Source organism: Talpa europaea (genome assembly GCF_964194135.1).
Source record: "Talpa europaea genome assembly, chromosome: 5".
Classification (NCBI taxonomy): Eukaryota; Metazoa; Chordata; class Mammalia; order Eulipotyphla; family Talpidae; genus Talpa; species Talpa europaea.
The window spans coordinates 133,180,303-133,205,021 of NC_140071.1; the positions used below are offsets into that span (position 1 = coordinate 133,180,303).

The window sequence follows — 24,719 nt, forward strand, 5'->3', positions numbered from 1 at the left end:
CTCTCATTTAGTTATAAATGTGAACATACTATAAAATATTTTCTTGAAAGATGCCTCTCCTGACCCTTGCAAGCGTTCTTCAGTGAAAGTTAAGAATGTATGTTATTGGCAGTTGATTTGTGCAATTGAAATGGTGATGGATGTCTGGTATTTAGAGCTGGGCCACATTGATTTAAGTCATTTTTCAGTCACTTCCTACCTGTTGATATAGCACCTCCCTGCTATAGCAGACAAGAGAGTAAAGCCATCTTTATAAACATGAAATCTATGAAGTAGCTATGTAAAATCTGCTTCTCCCAGGCAAAAACCAGTCTTTTCAAACCCCACTGGTAACCGAAGGCTGGATAAAGAAAATTTGTACCTAGTCTTTGCAACTTCACAACGCACTCTCTCAAAAAGAGTTCTCTTGAAATCCCAGCTTTGCCTTCCTCTCCACCTAAATACCATCAAGACACATTTAGATCAAAACAACTTAGAACCAGAAGCCCCCATGCCAAGGTTAATTACATTTTTAATGTCTGTGAATCACTGTTCCTGCCTATATAAACTAAGTTCAACTTGTGAGTGTTAGAACAGTTCTCACAGAGTAAAATCCGTCAGATTGCTTCTTGAGCTTAAATCCTCACTTTGATTGTCTAATAAGCTCTTTGTCTAACTATCACTGAGATTTGTTGGCAGTTGGCACATATTTACTAACAATCTACAATAAGCAGACACCACGATTGATGTTGAAAATTGGATAGTGGAGTCATGGTGTGAGGTAGTAGGCCAGTATAATGCTTTTAGGCACAAGATTTGAAGTCAGGTTACCCTGGTTCAAATCTGAACATTTTCATTACCTTTGTTTCTCACCTGTAAAATAAGACTGCACCTACTTAATAGGGGAGCTTTGAGAGTTGGATGAACTCTTTCAGAACAGTAACATGGACATGAGCAAGAGACATCATTTCTATATATATGGAGTTTATGATCTTGCCAATAATTCTTCATTGATTAATATTCATAGACATCATATGAGAATGAAACAAAATATGTCCTCATGACAGCTTTTGATCAGAAAAATAAGAGAAGAACAAAAGAAAAAATGAACACAAGGGAGATGTTCTCTACTTAAGCACCCATGCTCATTCCCCTTATATTCACCAATGCCCTTGAAGGGAGAATAATAGGAGGAGCAGATTATAATGAATGCTCAAAAATATAAGTATGAATCATGGAGTGACTTGGCAGCTACAGACACATCTCATTCAATGTAATGGATGTCTTCCTAGAGAGTTGTAGATCCACTGAAGGTCTTTAAATCAAATTATATTTCAAACATCCTAGGAGAGCTTGTTTAAAAAGTACCTGTGGCAAACCCCTTTGAAGGGGATTAACCATTATCTAATTTATAGCTTTTATATTTTGACATTTGTATTGGATTTTTTTTTAAAGATTATTTATACATACAAGAACTGGGGTACAGGTGAGAGATGTGGGGGGTAAGAGGATTCACCAGAGACAGAGTGGGGAACAGAACAGACAGACTGACTGAAAAACACTGCTGAGGGGAGCAGCTGATAAAACAGGAGAGTTCTGCTGCACCATGTAGGTAGCTCTCTGGCCTGCTGATGGAACTCTTGCTGCAGAACCTGCAGATAGCTCCACAGTGCTGTGCTTAACCCCTTGCACCATCAGGGAGGCCATGCATTGGATTTTTTTTTTTTAAGATTTATTTATTCATTTATACAAGCATTGGGTACAGTCAGAAGTGCGGGAGGGTGAAAGAATTCACCAGAGCCAGAGCAGGGAACAGAACAGGCAGACTGACAAAATATACTGCTGAGGGGAACAGCGGGCGTGGCAGGAGAGGTCTGCATGCCATGTGGGACCCTGGCCGGGATTGAACCAGCGCTGCAGAGGCTGCGGGCAGCTTAGCAGCCCAGCGCTCAACCGCTGCGCCACCAAGGGAGCCCCATGCATTGGATTTTTAATACACATTTTATGTACTTGTTTTTCCCAAAGTAAAGATTACTTTAAATAATTAGATTTGCCTAAACTTTCCAAAAGCCAGTATTCTGTATCCTAACTGCATGTGCACTTGGCATACGAAGACACTCAAAAAGCATTTGTTAGAACAACTATGTAAATTTAGTGTCGATTAAAAATATTAAATATGTGAAATTTTAGGTTGTGTTATTAAGCAGTAAATTTCTCTGATAATTAACAATGACTAAATGTTTTATTAAATGTTCTGGAAAAAGAGTTGGAGGTAGAAAATTGTTGAGTTTAAAAACTCAACACAATGCATCATCTCTAAATGATGTAAGAAGATGAATTTTGGCCCAAAGGGGGCTCAAGTGTCCCAGCCTGATTTTATTCCCTTCTTCTCTTCTTGGAATGATAACTCCTAACAATTCATACAAACCCTTGGTTACTTAATTTTCTGTGCATTTATGCCATAGGGACGAGGAGGGGAGTGTTAAGGTGTGACCCCAAAGGGAAGGGTAAGGAATAAGTGATGGACGTTTGTACAGGTCCCTCACAGGAAGGTGGGTGTTATCGCAAAGGTGCTGGGCAATCAAAAGTCTTTCTTGATGAATGAATAAGATGAAAATTCACAAATGAGGGGAAACTAGTGAGAGTGGAAATTTTTAAATTGCCTCATTTAATGTACCAAAAAAGAAATCATTATTTCTTTCTGATGTGTAATCTGAACTATAACTTACCACATTTCCTAATTCCAAGTCTCATTTTCTATTTTCTGGAGTATGTATTCGAATGATCATTTTCATTATTTCAAAAATTTGCTTCCTTGTTCACCTTCCTTAGAGAAAGTACCTGTTTTGACTGATCCAAAGCAATAATATTTTGATTCTCTCTTTAATTCTCTTTTGATGATTACTTCTTGTCATTGGGCATAGAAGTTTCTAACTTACTGCTGTATAATGAATGCCAGAATGATTAAGAAAATCAACTGAAGAGCTGACTGCATCATCAGTTATCTTTTTACTGAAGGAAGAAAATGTGTTTTATGGTGTAGATGAAAGAAACCCCAGGAAAAAAATATCATTCATCCTTTTATCAACATATGTTTATTGAGTGTTTTGTGTTAAGCACCGAACTTAGCACTACATTTCTACTGATGAAAAAATAAATGTGATTCTAGTCTTCCAGTAGATTCCATGTGTGTGTTTGTATGTGTGTGTATGTATGTGTATGTGATGGATATTAAGCAGTAAATACATATGAAAGTATGGATTTACAATTTGAGATAAATTCTGGATAACAAAGGAACAAGGTGTTTTTAGAGACCCAGCTATGGGAGCATGTGGATGTGTACTTTAGCCTGGAAAACTCTGAGGACATGATATTTATGATTAAACCTGAAGTACTTGAAGGAGCAACTTAGATGCCAGGCACAGAACATTCCTGTGGAGGGAATATGGCCTGGACACCTGAGGTTTGGAAGAAGAGCAGTAAGGTAGAATAAGTCAGAGGTAAGGAGCACAGACCTCAAGGAAGCAAAAAAGGGTTTTTTTACAGAGGACTCTAGGGTCTTGGCTGCAATTGGCACTAACTGAGCATTTGTGGTCAAGTAGCTCAAAGTCTCTGGACCTTTGGTCCTTTGTCTGTAAAAGTAATCAATTGCGGGCCTCCCCTAGTGGCGCAGCAGTTGAGCACTGGGCTGAGAGGCTGCCCGCAGCCTCTGCAGCGCCAGTTCATTCCCTGGCCGCCTGCGAGGGAGGGTCCCACCAAAAAAAAAAATAAATAAATAAATAAGGAATCAATTGAACTTGATGCTCTAATACCCTGGAAAAGAGTAAGACATCAATTTCATTGTCACATAAAGAGAGTAAAGTGATGATGGAAAAGCTATTTAGATTATTGGAAAAGCCTTAGTTTTAGCAAATATTTATTGCACAGTTAATTTATGCAGAGTGCCAGGGAGAGCAGGAGGAGTGAAATGCATCAGCATCTGCTCTCTGGGCGAGGCTGTTACTTCTGTTCAGTCTCTCATGCCTCTGTAGGCTGGTCGGTGGGAAGGATCCCCAAATACCACCACCCACAGACACCTTTTAAAGGATCACTGAGTAGCTCCATGCAGCCTCTGAATAACTCAATCCTACCCCTAACTCTCAAGATGCTGCTTCTGACTTCTTAGTTTTCCTACCCACAAGCTAGATGCGACTGACTTGAAGATGTCACACTTGGAGGGGGGGTGAGCTTAGTTTTTCTACACATTCTGGTCGTTCTGGTGCTAGGTTTCCCTTGCAAATCATCTCTTTAGTGTGAACAAGGTGAAGAGTAGGAGGAACCGGTCAATGCAGATTGAACACACTCTGAAAGTTTTCTACAGTGGTGGCTGTTGGTAAATGATTTAAAATAACTAGATGTAGCTGATGATGATTTCTGAAGAAAACCATGTGATTCTCTCCAACACCTTAACATATCCCAGAGAAAGAGAATCTGGATGGTGGGTGGAGAGACTGTTAACTGAAATGCCTAGAGAGTGTGTGTTCCTTGACATAAAGAAGGAGGATTTAGCTCAAGATTATTCAGATAGGAATGTTAGAGCTAAAGTTAATCTTTGACTTCCAATTTGTGTTGGCCTATTTTCATCTAGTTATCATGTGGCAGGAGAGAGCTCTTTTTATCTACCTCTGATGGCTAACTTTTATTTGAAGCAAGTTTTAAGTAGAGCTTTTGTTCTTGCTATTCATTGTTAAATGGCTGTCACATATGGAGAAATTAAATATATTATTTCTGTGGGCGTTATCAGCCTGCCAAAGAAAAGTCTTCTAAAATTGATGGGAGGTGATATAACGCAAGATACAGCCCTCCAGGGCTAAGGTCTGAGTTCCTGGTTCCTGTTTGATTTTCTTTGCCTTTATGATTTTTTTTTTTCTTTTGCTCAACTGTAAATTTTCTCATTGTAAGTTCTTAATTAAAAATACATATGATTCGGGCCTCCCCGGTGGCACAGTGGTTGAGCGCTTGGCTGCAAAGCTGCCAGTAGCCTCTGCAGTGCCAGTTCAATCCCTGGCTGCCAGCGAGGGTCCCACATGGTGCACAGACCTCTCTGCTGTGCCCGCTGTTCCCCTCATCAGTGTATTTCGTCAGTCTGCCTGTTCTGCTCCCTGCTCTGGCTCTGGTGGATTCTCTCACCCTCCTGCGTTTCTGACTGTACCCAGGGCTCGTATAAATAAATTAAAAAAAAATACATATGATTCCAGAGAGGAAAATAGTATTGTGAGTGAAATTAAAAGTAAATATATTAGGGCCTCCCCTGGTGGCGCAGCGGTTGAGTTGTGAGGTTGCCCACAGCCTTTGCAGCACCAGTTCATTCCCCGGCCGCCAGCAAGGGTCCCACAAAATAAAAATATAAATAAATATGGGGCCTCCCCGGTGGCGCAGCGGTTGAGCGCTGGGTTGCGAAGCTGCCCGCGGCCTCTGCGGCGCCGGTTCGATCCCCAGCTGCTCCCCGGCCACTGGAGGAGGATCCCACATGGTGCTCAGACCTCTCCTGCCACCCGCTGCTCCCCTCAGCAGTGTACTTCAGTCCTTCTGCCTGCTCTGCTCCCCACTCTGGCTCTGGTGAATTCTCTCACCCTCCCGCGCTTCTGACTGTACCCAGTGCATGTATAAACAAAACAAACAAACAAATATAATAAATAAATAAATAAAAGCATGCCTCTATAAAAAAAAATAAAAAAAAATATAAAAAAATATAAATAAATAAATAAATAAATAATAAAAGTAAATATATTAAACATTTCAGAGTAAATCAACATTAATGAAGGCAATGCCTTTAACACTTTAACACTTTATATGTATATATGTGTGTGTGTATATGTGTATATACATATATGTCTTTGTATGCCCAAAGACATATATGTATATATGTCGAAAACAATGAGATTGATTCCTTTTTAATGAGGTCTAGGACTAAAAATTTACAAGGCTTCAGGTTGCTATCTTGTGTTCCTACTAGATGTTGGCATCTTAAGATTTTATCATGTAGATTGAGAACTGTGTTATATGATTTTGTTTTCAATGTTATTTTTCTAGGTATTCAAAGTAGTTGTCACCATTCAGATGTACTTATCTACAATACAATCTTCAATGGAAACTCAGCATAGAACTGGAGAAGAGAGGAATAGTAGGATAGGGCAAGTTTGTGTCTCAGAACACAGATTTTTAACTCTGGCTCCCAACAAAGGTATTGGGAAGTCCACGTGTGCTCCAGTGGGATACAGAGAGCTGGGTGATGAGTTGGTGCTTAGTGCATGGTAGGGTCTCCAGAATGGATTGACAGGTGATGTTAGGCAAATATTAAATTATCGTTGGATGTTAATTGTTCCCCTTTTCCCTTTCTCGAGAGGAGTTTGTACCCTCCTCCTCCTCAATAAAGAGTTGCATTTAGTCATGAGGATATCTGATCATCTGTACTTAGGGAGGTAATTGCAAGGACTGCCCCTCCCCCATGAGAGGTAGATGGGAATGTGGGAAGCATGTTAGAATTTGCAGGTAGCTTTCTTCAGGTGCATCGCCAAGCATCATTTAGTCTATGGGGATGTGGGCACTGTCTTTACCTATTTGATAAAACAAATGGTTTTTATATCCAATTTCAGAGAATGCTGAAAAATAGTTGTGCTTCAGAAAAGAAAATCTTTTCGTGAGAAACAGGCATCTGATTTTCCTTCTGCTTATAATTTTGGTTTGGAGTGATCTGAACCTTCTTGATGATTCATCAGATTTTAGTGGTAGAGACAAGAAAATGGAAATGACGAGGCTATAATGTACATCCTGGGTCAGAACTTATACGAAGTGATTATAGGGGCAGCATCTGTGTTTTTTCAAGGGCCTGGAAGGTGAACTGAATGGAGTACTATTCACCAGAATGCATCAGGTCAACTGAGAGCGAACATGTTGGAAGAGCACGTGCTCATGAGTTCAAGGTCAGATTTGTATTCTGATCATTACCCACTGTCCTCACCATTTAATTACCAGAGTTTGTGAATGGGAGTTTTATGGTCTGCAAATAAGCCAACTGACCACCTCAGGCTGGAGAGTGGCCTTTAGTAGCTGCTGGAGAAGACATTCTGCAGGGTTCATGCAGAATGAACCCTGCAGAATGAACACCAGTAAGATCAGAGGGAACCCAGAAACTTGGTGCGGTGTTGAGGGGAATCATTTGCACCTAAAAGTTTAATTCAACAGAGTATTTGGGGTTGGAACCTCTCTTCATGCTTCCTGAAGAGTTCCAGGGGTTCAGCATTCCCACAGCTCCACCTTCCCCAGGTAGACGTGGCTCACAGCTCAGCTCCAGCTAGACCTGAAAAAATGCAATTTCACTGTGTGAAAACAGCGATACGATCTTGCCTGAGCATTGTTCTTTTCCTTGGTGGCGCACGTGGTTGAGCGCTGCACCGTGAAGCTGTCCGCAGCCTCTGCAGTGCCGGTTCCATCCTGGCCAGACGGGGAGAATCCCACATGGTGCGGCAGACCTCTCCTGTCTCACCTGCTGCTCCCCCCAGTAGTGTGTTTCAGTCAGTCTGCCTGTTCTGTTCCCCACTCTGTCTCCAGTAAATCCTCTCACCTTCCCGCACATCTGGCCTGTACCCCGGTTCTTATATAAATAAATAAATCTTAAAAAAAAATAAAATAAATAAAAAGGGATAACCCAAAACTAAACAAAATATCTTTCATCCTATTATTCAGTACATTTTTTAATTGATTGCTTACTTTGTCTGAGATACTGATGCTGGTGTTGGAAATTCCAAAACCAAGTGTGACTCAAGTCTTCCTGGAGACTACGTGCGTGTGTGTGTGAGAGAGAGAGATATGTTGGGAGATGGTCATTAAAAAATTACATACACAAAAAAATGTATTTATATTTTGTGATAAATCCTGGGTAAGAAGGGAACAAAGTGCTTTGGGAGAGAAGAAATGGGGCACAGGTGCAGCTAAGTTTGCAAGGGATAATCAGGAACCTGACACTCATACAGCATGTCTACCTGTGAGAGTGCTTACATCATTTTTTGGGCTCTATTGTAATTCTGTGCACCGCTGTTCATTACCTGAAAGTGGCCCTCCAATCCCCAGCGTGGTTGGCAATCATTTCTAACAACCTAAAAACACTGCATTTGGGTCTCTTACCAAGAACAATGATTACATTTTTATTTTTACCATCTGCTTAGTTATTGATCCATAAGCATATTCCATTAGCTACATTTCTATTAATTATGGAAATAATGTTCTCATGCTCACCTAGAATCACAAATTGTCTCATTATCTTTCGGATGATACTTACTGTATGGTCCCTGGGGCCTTTAATTCATTGGACAGATGGATCACACAAGTTATATGTTCTAAGAGCTAACATAAAATAATATGCAAATTGCTGAGTGTTTCTCACACACCATCACCTTGAAATCTCACTTCACTTGAAAGAGAGCTTGCTACTCCCATCTTACAGATGAGGAAACCAATGGAAGAGTTCCAGCATTAACTCTGATACACACGAAACTGGTAAATCTAAACTCCTGCCTGGCCAACTTGGGAGTCAGCTCTGACATGTGTGTATGTGTAAGGTCTGGCCAACCTCCCTTCTCCCACTTTGATGCTGTTTGCCTTGAGATATTTTACCAACAAAACAAAAATTTGAAAAAATAAAAAATAAATTCAATGCTTGGTGAATTTCTTCCTTAGTTCGATGGAGACATCTGTTTTGCTTTTTTTTTTTACTTACAATTTAAGAAAAATCAATCTTCCCTGTTTTAAAAGTCTGATTGCTTTAAAAGTTTTAGAAAAGTACAAATTCTAAAAATAAAAAAAGGAAAATTATATGTATTCATGTTTATTAGATATCTAGACTAGTGCCTAGAAATGCATTAATTTTGTTTTTTTAATATTTTATATAATTCTTACATCATTTGTCATTTTTGCACAATGTATGCATTTTCATTTTGGTTATATTCCCCATACAATTGCACCCTCCTTGAAATGTATTAATTTTAAAGCATTATGTTAAGTAGTGTGTTGTGTATACTTGTGAAACATAAAATAATATGTACTTTCAACATGGCAAAGATTAGACTTTTCTTTTGGATTCATTTCTATTCATCATCTTAGCTAGTAGATTTGGATAAGTTGAACTAGTCGTGTTGGTAAGACCACATGTCTCTTTACCTCAGTGCTGTCATCTATAAAATGGGCATTTGGTAGTACTTTTCTCATACAAATATTATATGAGATAATTCACAATACATATACATCTATGTGTATGTATACACACATATATGTACATGTATATGATGTTTGTGAAAGTCTCTGCCATAGAATAAAGGTTTATGAAAGTCTCATTTTGTTCTTTAGCTCTCAATATTAGATGACATGCATTATTTTGTTTTATATCTGTGTCTCTGCAATGTCTAAACAGTATAAAAAGTTATTCAGGAGGGAATCCTGCCTCCATGGCCTGGCTTATCTTTTAATCCCTATAGATCCTCTATCTTCATTTATTTATATTAAATATTTATTTATTTATTTATGCATATAAGAGCTAGGGTATAGGCCAATGGTGCGGGAGGTGAGAGGATTCACCAGTGACAGAGCGGGGAACAGAACCGGCAGATCTACTGAGATCCATTGCCGAGGGGAGCAGTGGGTGAGACAGGAGAGGTCTGCTGCGCCATGTGGGTGGCTCCCTGGCCAGGGATTGAATTAGTGCCGCGGATAACATGATAGTGTTGAGACTTAATCCCTGTACCGCCAGGGCGGACCAGATCCTCTATCTCTTAAATGCCATGAAAATGCCCCACTTTTCAGGCACAGCAACTGCACAAACACTGAGTCATGGGATCTTGAAGTCCAAAAGTGCTGCGGATTCTCTTTGTCAAAATTTGCTTCAAAACTCCCCTTTGGGGGATTTTGTCAGCCCTGTTTAATACTATAAATAAGTGTGCTTACCGGGATTAATTTCAGATGGAAATTCTATTTGGTCTGTGGAACTGACCCTGTCATCAAATGCAGGTTCCAATAACTGCCTGGCTTGGAAACCACAGGCAAAAAGCAATGTCCACCCTCCATCCAGCCCTCCCTTTTCCAGAAGAAAAGGGTAAGACATCAGGATGCTTTCTTTCATCTCCTCTTGTCTTCAATCTCTGATCCTTTTATTACTTATTAAAATATTTCCACAACAAAGCCAGAGAACGCTGGAATTGCTATGGTATAGAAATGCCAGCCAAAATTGTGAAGGAGGGCAAAGAGGAACACATGGTTAAAAGGAGATCCTTGAATCAGCAGATACGATACATGGCTTACCTCCATTGCTAGAGAAATGTAACAGGACAGTGCAGTGCAGTGGGGAAAACATGTCTGTGAACTTGACCAGTTCTGACTCCACATGTTGTTCAATGACCATGGTTGTGGTCTGCGGTCTGAACCTGGGCGCCCTTGCTATTGAATGGAAAGCACATGTGCCTCCTTGAGGGTAATTTTCATAGATGATGAAAGTGCCCATTACATAATTGGGTGCTCAAAACTGATATCTTTTATGATAACCTGGAAATACCAATATGCACCACTGCAAAGAATATGATGTCAATTTTCAAAGAGCAACCTTAGGTATATGAACAAAGAGTTGTTTGTTAATCCCTTTGGGAGGGTCAGTAGGAATCTCCTTCCTCCTTATACCATGGATACTTTCTTTTCTTTTTTTTTTTAACATTTATTTATTTATTTTTGTGGGACCCTCGCCGGTGGCCTGGGATCAAACTGGCCCTGCAGAGGCTGCTGGCAGCCTCGCAACCCAGTGTTCAACCGCTGCGCCACCAGGGGAGGCCCACACCATGGATACTTTCTATCAGGTCTCTATCTGCTTGACATCTTGTTATGTCCTGTTACTGCAGACACTATCTCCTTGGAAAATTCTCCTTTCTTCATTTCCATGACACGGGGCTGGCCTGAAATCTGATAAAGTGCATCCAAAAATTGGCACCAATCTCGTGCTTGGTCCAGTTCTTTCAGTAGGCAGATGACAACAGTTATCTTCTTGAGGAGGAAGGGGTGGTTGGGATAGAGTCAGAAAGTGCTCCTTCCTCTCCCATCCTGTAACTGTGATTCTTGGAGACATTGTTCAGGTTAGAGCATAATCAGTTGATGTCATTTCCACTGTCTTTAGTGATGAGTTTCTATATGATTGCGCATAATGATAGACATCTATTTTATCCCATCTACCTCACAATTGCTACAAAATTATATTTTTCAAGAATGGAGTTTCACACCTCCTTCACTGTATGAAGCCAGGGTTTGACAGTATTTCTATGACACAGGATCTTGTGCTAGAATCTTTTCTCGCTCAGCAGAGAAAATCAGGGTGGCTTCATGGTTAGCAGCACGAATGGCCTAGTTTGAACGCTGAGACTACCTTCTTCTAACTGGGAGCCTTAATGTCCTCATCTGTAAAACGGGTATAATTTTTGCATTACCTCATAAGATTATTGCAAGAATTAAACTTGTTAAATAGTGTGATGTGTTCTAAAATTTTCCCAATGGAGAAAAAACACCTAATGAATGTGCTATATATTATTAACAGGGTCCTATAGTCTCCAGGGTAATCTCTTCATATACAGATGACTTTGGTATCTATTTCTCCAACACATTCCCTCCTTGGAACACCAGGCTTATTCCCACTTTGCAGTTGGAGATACTCATTTGGTTGTAGTCCTGAAAAACCTCTCAACATCAGTGCATGCAAATCAAAAGATGTATCCTTCCCTGAACTACCTGGACTCTGTGACTCATTCAGGCTCATGGACCATCATCCAAGCCCAAATGTGGCCATCAGCCTGACTCTCTCCTGTCATTCACTCACCATCCTGAGCTGTGGTGATGTGTTTCCATTGTGTCAAGCTTGTATCCTTACTGCCTCTGTCTTTGTTCAGACCCTTGTACTTTACTGTTTGGTTAATGCAAGACCTTTGTAAATGACTTCCCTGCTTGCAGTGTTGTTTAATTTTAATCCTTCCCCTTTGTGCTTGCTGGAGTGATGATTCCAAAACCAGCATCTGAACCTATGATTCCCAGGTCTGAACCTTTCAGTGGGCTGTTAATATCTCTGATTAAAGTTTAAAGTCATTTCTTGCATTTAAGACCTTTATCATCTGGCCAAAGTTCATATCTCCTGCTGCAGAGTTTGTCAATGTTCCAGTCCAGGCAGCTGCTTGCATCTTTCTGAATGGGCCATTAATTTGCTTAAGCACCATACTTTGCATTTGTCATCTCTTTTACAGGGAATGGTCCCATTTTCTCCTTCTCTTCGGGAAATTGATCTTAATTCTTCCACTTCCACATTCATCTTTGTCCACTAGGATTATTTGGATTGGATATTAATTCTTCTGTGAAATCTTCCCTAATCCCCATGATTGAGTTAGGGTTCTTCCTAAATCTTTTCACAGGACACAAATCCATCCTGTGTGGCACTTGTATGGCAGACAGTGGATGTGCTTATTAGCTGTGGAAACATATTGCCTGGTTAAACCCTGGCATCATTATTAGCTTGATAGACTTGGATCAGTCACTTAAATTCTCTGTCCCTCACAGAGCTATTTTTTTTTTTTAAGGAAATATCTTGATTCTTTTTTTTTTTAAGAGGCATGTTTATTTATTTATTTGTTTGTTCTGTTTTTATACAAGCACTGGGTATAGTCAGAAGCGCGGGAGGGTGAGAGAATTCACCAGAGCCAGAGCGGGGAGCAGAGCAGGCAGAAGGACCGAAGGAAATTGCTGAGGGGAGCAGCGGGCGGCAGGAGAGGTCTGCGCACCATGTGGGACCCTCCTCCGGTGGCCGGGGAGCAGCCGGGGATCGAACCGGCGCCGCAGAGGCCGCGGGCAGCTTCGCAACCCAGCGCTCAACCGCTGCACCACCGGGGAGGCCCCCTCACAGAGCTATTAATAGTACTTCCCTAGAGTAGATTGAGAGTTGCTCACAAATTCTTCCCCTCCCTACACAGAGTAGAGTTTTGGTCATATTACTCTATAATTTCTCCCATCAAAGGTAGAGTCTTTCTCCATACCCCTTTATATTCCCCCCTTGAATTTGGGCTGGACTTGTGACTTGCTCTAATCAGTTGAAGACTATCTAATGTGTTCCAAGCAGAGACTTGAAAAGTTCTGTGCAATGGTATCTACTCTCTGTTGGGTTCTTAATGACTGTGCAACCATCACCAAATGATGAAGTCTGGACCAGTGTGCTGGATGTTAAGGGAGAGAAGATCCATCATCCAGCCAATTACACCACATGTGAGATGAACAGATCTCTGTCAGCTGACCACCGAGGTATGGGTGAGCTCAGCTGAGCACCCACTAAATTCACAGTCCATAGAACTGTGTGCTGAATAAATGACTGCTGTGTTAAACCACTAAGTTTTGGGTAGGTTTCTTATATGGCAAGACTAACTGATACATATTCTTTTGGCTTGTGAGAACTAGGTAAATTATCACTTGTCTGTGTAAGTTCAAAGCACCTTGTTGGTGCTATATAAGAATCCTCTTTCAAATAGCTGTTTACTTGGAAGGATCTACTATTAGATTGTCAGCTTCTTGAAGAAGGAACTCTTCTCTGTTATGCTATTATATCCTCTGTACATAACACAGTGTCTGGCTTCATAATGTTGATTGGATGAATAAACATTTATTGAGATTGGGTTGGTAGGTACAGCTCTTGCTTATTGAAGAAGAAATCAAGGTTCTGAGATTATGAAAGATGTCTATTCACTTGTGCATCTCCATTAGTCTTACTCCTCTATATTATTTTATTGTTCCAAATTTTACTTCCAAAGAATGCTTGCATTGATAATATAAAAGTTAATTTATACCAACATTTTGCCAGTATAATCTTATTGCTACTTATGGAGTCACACTATTTCATTCATCCAAATATTCTATTTCCTAAGTGGGAGAAAAAGACCTTTCAAGTTATTTATGAATTTTGTTTTACTAAATTTTAGTTGTATGTGAAGGAATAAAATATTTTGATAGTTATTCTAATCTCTGTGGGTAAGATTTAGATATTTGCCAACAATCAGTAAAGAAAATGACAAATAAATGATTTGACATCAGAAACCTTATTATTCAGTAGCTCCAGTTTAAGAATGATCTTATTTCTTTATCCCATGTCCTCTACCCATGTCCTGTATTCTCATTGAAAACTGTGTCCAATTCCATGAGTAAGAATGAATCTTTCACTTATTTCCCAATAGCATTTGGATCCTCCACCAGGATCCAAAAATGCTAGATCTATAAGCTCTCACCATAACTTTCTTTTTTTTTTTTTTTTTTAAGATTTATTTATTTATTTATACAAGCACTGGGTACAGTCAGAAGCTCAGGAGGGTGAAAGAATTCACCAGAGCCAGAGCAGGGAACAGAACAGGCAGACTGATGAAATACACTGCTGAGGGGAGCAGCGGGCGGCAGTAGAGGTCTGTGTGCCATGTGGGACCCTCGCAAGGGCTGGGGATCGAACCGGCGCAGCGGCAGGGCAGCTTCGCAGCCCAGTGCTCAACTGCTGCGCCACTGGGGAGGCCCAACATCATATAGACTTTCATTCGCTGATACCCTTCGTTAGTATCACCAATCGAAGACATTCTGAACTTCGAAAAATCTAATGACCTTTAGACCTGGAAGGTCTTGTCCTTTTTTCCTCTTTTGTGTCCATTTGTTGATGAGTTGTTAACTAACACCTGAACTTCAGCATCTCATACTTCATTTATTTGGAGAGTGTGTATGTGTCATTTTCACTATTCAATTCTGACATATTGTCAAACCTATTTTGAATTACCCAGGTTCAGAACCATGGCAGTTTTAGACCTTAACTTGAAAAAAGTCTTATTTTCCCTGCACTTGTGATTTATATAAAGAATGTTAATTTTATAAATGCCTTTCAAAATGAAAGAAATTGAGTGTATTTTCCCCAGCTTGCTTAATTACTGGAAAATTTTAAATATACTGAGGTAAGTAACCTCCTTTTCAGCATTATAATACTTTGAGTCACACACACATGAAACAGAGAAAAGCATATTTTCTCCCTTTATAAGGCCTTGATTTCTTTGAATAAGATATTTGAAGAAAACAAATGATTTAGAATGAAATTCAGTTTTCAACTCTGTCTATTTTTTGATTAAAAGGAATACTCTAGAAACAGGTTCATTTAGTTACAGTGAAATCAATTTTGGATAGTTTCATTCAAACTGCTAGTAGGTAAAGTAGCAAAGTCTTACTCCCCAAGGACCTATTTCCATTTAAATGTACTAGCATAAAGAAGAACAAGGATAAAAGGTATAGAGTAGTTTGGAATTTCATGAACCTAACACCACATTAGAAAAATATAGTTCAACTATAGATTCCAGAGATATGAAATTTAGGTAAAACACCGTTGGCATCAACTTTATTAGTGATATTAACTAAGTGGTTGCCGAGCTTGCTGATGAAAATATAACTCTATTCCGAAGTAAATAACCCAATCATCTCTCCTGCCAAATGTGTAGGTGATGTGTATGTAGCCAGTTGATTTCCTCAAGTGAACAAGCCAGGGGAAATGCACTATGAGAAATACAGTCTACCCCACTTTATGAAAGTTGACTTATGTTACCACTTCGTTTTTACAAAAGATGTACCTTAGTACTATCTTTAACTGCCAAAAAAAAAAAACCAAAAAACAAAAAACAAAAAACTGAAGAGGATTTTTGCTTTTATGACAAAAGGCAAAAAGTGAAAGTAGTATTTATTTTGTTTTGCAGGGAGTCCTTAGAGACAGCTCACACCCTAAGCAGAGAGATCAGCACTGCTAAGCTCTTCCCCAGGAACTACTTTACATAGGCTGTGAGTATATCATATCATCCCTGCTTTTTTTTATATGTTAATGTGATTTTTGGTTTTGTGTATTGTTTGGTATGATTTGGGAGGTTATTTGGGGGGATTGGGAACACTAAATTAATTTTCCACCTAAATTAATGGTAATTGCTCCTTTGCATTATTTCAGCTGTGGAAAGTTTTCCTAGGAGCTCTCTACTTTTGATAGTGTGAGAAATCTGTCATAACTTTATATTATCCTGCAAAAGGAAGTTGCAAGGCAAATGTGAATTTTGGTGCTTGGAGACTCACAGTTCATTTGGCAGTACTCCAGTTTAGATAAACTTGGCAAGACTTATAGCACCAAGTGCTGAAACATGTCAGATGATGAAGTTTGTGTGCTGGCTCCATCCTATGCTCCCTATGAAAATTCAAGTAAGTCACTGTTTTTCCAAGGTCTTCAGTTTCTTCATCTGCAAAATTGGGGTAAAAATCTGACCAGTCTAACTTTCACAGTTGTAAAGACCAATCAGCTACTGAAAATAGAAATCCTACAGCAAAGTCAGAATTAACCTTGCTGCCCTCAAATGTTCAGCTCATTTTTGTCTCATCATGGCATATTAATATATCCTTTAATGTGAGGATCTCAGAGTAGAATATTTCCTCTGATTATTATGCTATCGAGAGATAAAGAATCACAAAGAAATTTGCAGGTATAATTCGAGGATCAAGGTTGTAGGTATTTGCTGCTTGAAATCGAATGAAGCAAAAACCCAATTCCATTCATTTAAGTAGGGAATGAAACAAAAGTTAAACGGGGTGCCCCACCAGGGTCAAATGCAGTGAATTGGTTGTGATTTTAATACATATACTGAGAACTCTGGGGGGCTTCCAAGGAGCCCTATAGACACAGTACAGTGTTCTACTGGGCAGTGCTGCTCACATTTTAATATGCAGCCTGGAGCCACTTGAGGAGGTTGTTAAAATGATGATGCTGATTCCGGAGGTCTGGGTGGGGGCCCAAATTCTGAATTTCTGCCCAAATCCTAGATGATGAAGGTGCACTGGAGCTCAGACCACACTTGGGTTATTTCTGGTTTAGCAGAGGATGATACAAGGTGTGGCCCTGTGATGCATATTGTGCCAACTGCCACAACAAAATACCACAGTCATGGGTTTCAACAACAGGATGTATTTTTTCATAGCTGTGGAGACTGGAACCAAGATGGCGGCTCACACAGGACTTCTGGGGATTGTCCTCTTCTGGTTTGTGGATGGTTGCTTCTTGTTTGCTTTGTCTTAACCTATGAGCAATCTCTCTTTCTTCCTTTTCCCATCAGGCCATCAGTCCTATATGAATTAGCGCTTCAGTTAGTGATAATGTAATATTAGTTCATCAGTTGTAACACATGGGCCACACTTGGGTAGCATGTTAACAACAGGGAAAACTGGGCAGCGGAAAAAGGGTATATGGTCACTTTGTACTTGCTGCTCAATTTTTCCATCAACCTGAAACTGCTCAAAAATAGAGTATTAATTAAACACACATTTGGTTTCAAGGCTTCTTCTAACTCTGAGGACCCATCTTAGAGACTGGAGGCAGCATGGATGCTTTTAAATCAACCCTGAAAGTGAATCTTATGCATGTTAATGTTTGAGAAACATCAGTAGAAATGGAAAGCGCCAGTTATGTACTGAGATGAACATGGTTTTAAATCTCAATGAACCTCTTCACAGCTGCTTGTCTTAGGCTACTGACTCTCTCCTTACCTGCTCTGAGTCTCAGTCTCATTTTTAAAACAGGGTAAAATTGGCAGAGAGTGATTCTTCTGATTTTAGTTGATGTGATGGAGAGCTCTTAACCCAGAGTGTGGTGCATAGTAAATGCTCATAAATGTTAAGTAGCATGAGTTTTACTATTATTGTTATTGTTTAAATCCTGGTGAGCTAGAGAGAATTGAGCTGAAAAGTGAGGGGTTTTGGAGACACCAGAGAATGTCACAAAGAAAGAAAGACCAGGAGAGTCATAAAAGTAACCCTGGATGCTTCCATAACATTTCAAGATTTATATATAACTTTCACTTTGATTACCTGACTTGATTCTGGCAGTGACCTTGAGAAGCCGAAATTCCCCTTTTAACAGATGAGGAACTGAAGCTTAGAAATGATCAGTGACTTCCTGAAGGACAGGAAACTTTTAACTGTCTGAGTCCAGCATGGAAGTGAACGCCTTAGAGTGTGGTGATTAAGTTGGAGAGCCTTTGATAGACCAGTGGGTTTCAATCTCAGAGGTGCCAATTACTACTGATGTCCATTTGGCAAAGCAGTTCACATCTTGGAGTCATAATTTCTTTTCCAATCAAATAGGAGTGATAACTGTGCTTGCTTTGTAATGTTTTATAAACATTAAATGATATAATGGTCATGAAATATGAGATAAATGGTGGGTACAAGGTGAGGTGACTATTAATATGGTTCCTTTGAATATGGTTCCTTGTGGGAACACCAAGCACCCATGTCATTTGAGTAATCAAGGGTCAGTGCTAGAACAGGTAGGAATGCTGTGCATAGGTCTGGAGGGGCTAGGGCAGGGGGAGAGAGGCTAGCACTGCTATGGCTATTGAGAAGGAGTAATGGACAGGCACACCGCTCTCTGGTGCCTGGATCTCTTCTCTGTAACTGCTTCAGACATCTGAAGTGCCACTAAGGACAGCACAAACAAGGCTGGGTCACCTGGTCCTTCAGTCTCCTCAAACACGCCGCCCTGGCTTTTGTTCTCGCTTTTGACTCTGCCTGGAAGTTCTCTTTCCCTGGAGAGGAGAGCTCTTTCACGTTCAATTTTGCTTAAATGTCGCCTCTTCTGTGAGACCTTCTCTGACCTACAGAAAAGATGCCTCTCCCAGCAGATCATTCTTAATTCCTGAATTCCCTGTCAGTCTATTCGGCCTGTTAGCAGGTAAACCACATTAGCTAAGGGAATTGATCACAGCTGTGAATGCAGACAGCCTATCAACTGGTACTTAGTAGTTACTAGATATTTGTTGAATAAAAAAAAAATTAAGTGAAGACTAATTATATGCAAGGAACACCGCTCACTACTGTGTCAACACAGTATTGTTGTGAAGTTCAAGAATCAAGGTAGCTTATACTTACATAGTGTTTCCTGCATGGCAGGCATTGGTGGAATCCTTTGCAGGATCCATTTCCTTAAATCCTCAGAACAAATCAATCAAGTAGGTGTCATTGTCACAACATTGTTGCAGCTGATGTAAATAATTTGCACCAAATGACAGAATTAGCACTAATTGTGGAATTAGGGTTTGAGCACAGGCAGCCCTGGTCCTCTTGGCCATGAACTAAAAGGAGAGTGTCTCACCGGAGATCAAGTGCTTCACTCTGGGAGTGGGGACAGAGAGAAAGGCAAGAAAATGTCATTTGAGGCTTGAGTAAGGGGCAAGACTGCAGGCCGAAGGTGCACACAGGGGGAGTGGATGGTTTTTCAAGCACTTAGAAATGGCTCCAACCCAAGTCGTAATCAACTGACCATACAATCGAAGGTGGGAGGAAATTTTAATTCCGTTTGCCCAGACAACTGGTCAACTCGACCTTTCTTCTTAACAAAGCCTGTGTGCACTTGAGTCCTGGGAAACTGAAGCCAGCGTTTCAATTTCGGTTTTCTCAATTAGTAACCATGGTCACATGTAGTCTGGTCTCTGGGTTTTGTCTTTATCTTCCCAAACAGTCCCAAGCTTGGTTTACTTAATGTAGGGTAAGGTAAAAAATGTCAGGCTTTTCTGCTCTCCCGCCATCAGTATAGATGATGGATCCCTGCAGTCCTGAGTGCATGCCTGATGGCGGGCACCTGGAGTAGGGTGTGGACAGAGGTAGATGGGATTCACCTGGGCTGAGACTGGGCTTTTAAGGGTGGCGTCATGGGGACACCAGCAACAGCAGTAGAAGCCGAAAGAGAAGAAGCCCGAAGCAGAAGCAGAGAACGCCAGAGAGCCCAGATAGAGTGAAGACTTGCTGGGGGCTGGGAGGCCTGCCAGCCTGCCAGCCCCCCAGCCAGCACCCCTGCCTGCCAGATGCCTGGTGAACCCCAATAAAAGACCTGCAAAAACCACTGGGGACTCTGACTCCTCCTTTACCCGGTCTGCATGGGATCAGAAAACCCGCAAGGTGCCCTGTCCTGCCTCTACACTTAAGAAGACAAAAAAAAAAACAAAAAACAAAAAACAAAAACAAAAACAAAAAAAAACCCTGCACGATGAATGCCCACGGGGGTAGAGAACAGTCTCTCCCACAGCTACCAGGGAGGCCTCAAACCAAACCTCTCTGAGGGTGCTTGCGCTGAAGACCTCCCAAGCCCTCCTGCCCCACCCCCGTGACCCCTCGACCTCTCTCCAGGAGCGCAGTCTCCTCGGACCCTGCCTGGAGCACCTGGGGTGGAGAGCCAGCGTTCCCAGCGCCCAGCCGGGTCAGCCTCGTGACTGCTTCTAGCTTCCATGGGGAAAGTTTCCTGCCCAGGAGTTCCAGGAGCTCCTGGCTCTCTGCCCGGTTCTGCGAAGGGCATCTCCTTGCGCGTCCCTTCTGGTGTCCTTCGAACTCAGCTTAACTTTGTGCAGCGGCGTTTCCAGCGCGGCGGTGGAGTCGGAGCCCCTCGGGGATCAGCCGCGCATCCTTAGCCGAGGCCGGGGCGACGCAGCCCTCCCCAGAGCCAGGCTCTGAGCGCAGCCCCAGCGGGCTCCGAGGGGCTGCCGGTCCCCCGGTGGCATCTCTTGCTCTTGAAGGCGATGCCCTCCTGAGCCCTAAATCGCTCCTTATCTTCCCGGTGTGGTCTGGCTGTTCCATCACCAGGTCCAAGGTGCCCGTCTCCACCCGCCAGCCCCCCGACCGGTGGATCGGCAGCAGGTGGCAGCTAGTCCGGGGGGCCGCGCTGGGGAGGCGCCTGGACCCGGGGTTCTCAGTGCACGGCGCCTGCTTGGAGCCTTCCAGCGCCCCCACCACCCCCGCCCCCCCAGCCGCTCCGCGCAGCGCCCCCGGCGCCCCCCGCCGGCCTCCGCGCGCACCTGCAACCCGCGCCGAGCGCCCGGTTCTGCTGCCGCCGACTCTCCGGCTCCCCGCGCCACGGACGCCCGGGGCCGAGCTGGGAGTGTGCAGAGCAGCCAGACCCCCCGACAGACGCCCCTGGACCGGCTGACTCCGGAGTCCCTACTCTGCGCCCCGCGTGCCCGAAGATGAACGTGAGGAGGGTGGAGAGCATCTCGGCGCAGCTGGAGGAGGCGAGCTCCACAGGCGGTAGGATGCGGGGAGCCAGCGAGCGGGCGCCCCGCGACCCCTCCTTCCCTCCGGCGGAGATCCGGACCCCCTACTTGGGCTGGGGGTGCTCGTTGCCTTGGCTGCATGAGAGACGATTCCCCAGGCTGGGTTGCAAAGGGGGGTGGGGGTGGAATGGCGGGAATGGGGGTACAAAAGAGGGGGTGCATGCAGGGCCGGTTGGGGAAGAGGAGAGGTTTGAAGTGTGAGTGAAACTCGCCGCTGGCGGGGTCCCCTGCGATCCTGTGCCTACTTTTGCCTTCTCTGAAAATCTCCGATGCTGTTTATGCATCGACCTGATGATTTCAGACCACACACTTGCTTCCCCTAACGCCTGGGGGGAAATGAGCCGAAATAGTATTGAGCCTCTCCCTCCACTTTTCCCTTATGCTCCCCAACATTTCTGCATTAAAACTCCATTTTCCTGCCCTGGTAACCTACAGGGAATGTTTCCCAGGTCGGATTCTTCGGCAGGAGCGCTGTCTTGTTTTATTGCCAGCTGAGGTTCTAGTGTGTTCAGAGAGAACGGTCCTTGGTGACACCTGGGAATAATTTATATGCAGTGCAGCTGTGTAGGGGGTCCTGGACGCCCTGAGCAAGACTGGGCGCCCAGAGTGTCTGGAATCCTGCCAAAGCAGGAAAGCACCTGTTCTGGGGGGCGTAGTGGGGGCTATAGAAAAATGGGGATGTGCCTTCCCTTCCCCAACAAAGTGTAGGCGGTTGAATCGATTTGTGTTTAGGTGTCTCTGAATTGTACGGTTTTCCACAAGACCCATAATAGAGTGAAGGTGCTGTGGGGTAAGTGAGTGATAAGAGCTGGTCATTTTCCAGATTATGTAAGGTGAGGGGCTCACATTTATGACTGCAGCAGAGTTTGCATCTACAGGATGAAAAACTTGGACTTCAGGGCTGTAAAGTTGCAGATAGAGTTATTTTCACATTGTAGCTTTTTTTTTTTTATTCAGATGGAGCCTCTTCCAACATCTTGAGTCTGTCACCCTAATTTGTGGACATTGAGATATGGAATTATCAATATTTCTCCAATAGCTAAACCATTGTAGCTGGGTGCACACTTGTGTGTTTGTGTGTGCTAATTTTTAAAGATAAAAGTCCATTACAGAATGGAATAAATAATACAACCATCACTGTTAGGGCTCCAAATTTGACTTGTAACCATGTTTAATTCTGGTTTCTCTTATGGCGTAACTGTCACTCATTGCAAACCAAGTGTAAGTAGGATATATCTTGTGAGGATTGCTCATAATCTGTAAGAGCCTGGTTATTGCCACAATGGCATTTGGAGTATAAGAGGGCTGAGTATCGAGTTCATACGGTCTCTGTCTTTGCAGTTCCTTTGTCTAAGAAAAGGGAGCTAGTTGTTCTTTTAGAGACCACACTTTTGTACAAGGCGAAAGTGGGAACTCGATGATGGGGAGGGTAGTAGAAACACAAGTCTTGGGAATGGGTCATTGTTTGGGTCTTGAGTGATTACAGCTTTTTGAGTGGGAATAGTGCTTACTTGGCCAGATGAAGATTGAGTTATGGCTAGTCTTTCCAGCACCATAGGAGTCCATAACCTCTTATTTGTTAGGAAAAGGAAAAACAAAGATGAAATCACATCTAGAGAGTAAAATACATTAAAAAACAACAACAACAAAACTTTTATTGCCATCTCTATAATCAGCTGGAGTTCATTGTCTGGAAAATAGAAAGATGTTAATTTTTATCTTGCCTAAGGTGAGACCAAAAGTGAAGCTTGAATTATTTGGCACCTGTTTTCTGAATTGTTTTCACATTTTATGGTTAATTGTCATATGAGAAGAAATAAAAAAAATAGCTTTAAGTGTCTTCCTTGTTCTTGCTAGCATTTTCAAGTGTAATTTTAGAGAATGACCCTGCAAATGTGTAGTATACATGATTTTCACCAAGCACATGCTTTAGGTCTTTGGTTACTAGTGCTCAGATTTTAGGTGGTTTTTACTAAGCCTAAAATAGAAAGGATTGTCATTCTTAAAGGTTTGAACTCTACTCCTCAGTTCTTGTTTCAAACAGAAGTCTTTGGCCTCTTATTTCCTTTCAAATGAGTGGAATATTTGCATAAAATGTCCATGATGAATTTCCCTGGAGGAAATGCCTCTGGGACAGAGGTTTCAATAATTTAATCAGAATTTAAACCAAATGTAACTGTAGGATCAGAACCAGAAGAATGTATAAAGATAAGAGGGAAATTAGTACTTGGAGGGATATTTGTGTGTGGATACATTTTATGACCTGACTCTAGAGCCAGAATACAGTCAACAATGTCTTACTAAGATGCAAAAAAAAAAAAAAAAAAAAACAAAAAAAAAACACAGGAAAAAGAAAACAGGGAGCAGAATCGCATTGCCTTGCTAAAACTTTCTAATAACACAGCTAAAAAAGTCAGTTCCTACCCCTTTTCAACAAGTAATGCATTAATGATGCTAACTATTTCTACGTCACTGTGGTTGAAATAAAAGTTTGGTTTTCTTTAAATTTGGATTTTGTCCTTACCCTGCCAGCTAAATAGCCTCTCTCCATCTGTCACATGCCCAGGTCTTAACTGATTTAAAAGCTAATCAGAAGGTGATCACAACTAATCAGAACTTCAGAAGGGTCTTTGGTAATAAGTTCCTTTCATTTTAACAGTCAGCACTGTTAATGCCCTAGGGGACAGAAAATGATTGCCTTGAAGTTACATACAAAAAAAAAAGTTTTTTTTAGCAATTGTAGTGCTTATATTCACCTAGCCTCTCAGCAGCATCCAGATTAAACTTGGAACACCAGCCCAGAATATATTTTTCATGTCTTTCTCTATTTCCATTATTGTGCTTCCCTCTTATAAAATCAAACATATTCCTGCGACCAGTGAAGGGACAGAGGGAGATGATAATTCAACAGTTATTTGAAAGAGAATCAGAAATAAGGTCAGGGAGAAAAAAGCTATAAAACTCTTCATTGATGACTTTAATTTGTGCCATTTAATTTAGAGAGGGCAGATGTTCTGTGAAGCAATCTACAACTAAGTCAGGAGAGAAATGAATGTTTCTGTCGTAAAGTGAAAATTCTCATTAATGTTTTATTTTTGTTTGATGGATATATCATGATTTTGGCTTCAATTTTGTGTTTATTAAGGGTAAAAGAAAACTCAGATTATTAAGTCCACAGGAGTAATAGTGAAAAGTGTGTTTATTCAAACTCAAGAAAAGTTGGGCTTTATGTTTTCTCTGCATCCTTAAATGTAAGAAATGTAAACCAACAATACGGTGAAGTGTGTAAAATTCAACATACTCATCTCCTTTCTGTGCTTTTTTTGGTCAGTCAGTGCTTATGCAGAGTTTCATAAAAGAAGGGCATGAATGGTTTGGAAATTAATGAGCCAGGCATAAAATGTATGTGCAAGATTTCTGCAAAACTGGAGGCCAGATAGCGGGTGAATCTTTCAAGATAAATTTTTTGGGTGTAAAATATATGGTATTTCTTTGCCTCTTTGTTTTCCTGTCCTCATTGTTTTTCTAGAACCTGTGGACAATATTGCTTTTCAATAT

The 24,719-nt window shown here is 41.6% G+C and overlaps 1 protein-coding gene across 2 annotated transcripts in view; it reads left to right on the top strand.

Annotated features, from left to right (window-relative positions):
* Positions 1-21,074: 21,074 nt before the first annotated feature.
* The window catches only part of KCNIP4 (potassium voltage-gated channel interacting protein 4), a gene marked incomplete at both ends in the record, with an annotated part of 891,330 nt that continues 887,685 nt past the window's right edge, over positions 21,075-24,719 (top strand). For both annotated transcript variants that reach the window (XM_084233318.1, XM_084233322.1), the window contains one exon: positions 21,075-21,135. In XM_084233318.1, the coding sequence (XP_084089444.1) occupies positions 21,075-21,135 (61 nt within the window). The remainder of the gene's footprint in view (positions 21,136-24,719) is intronic.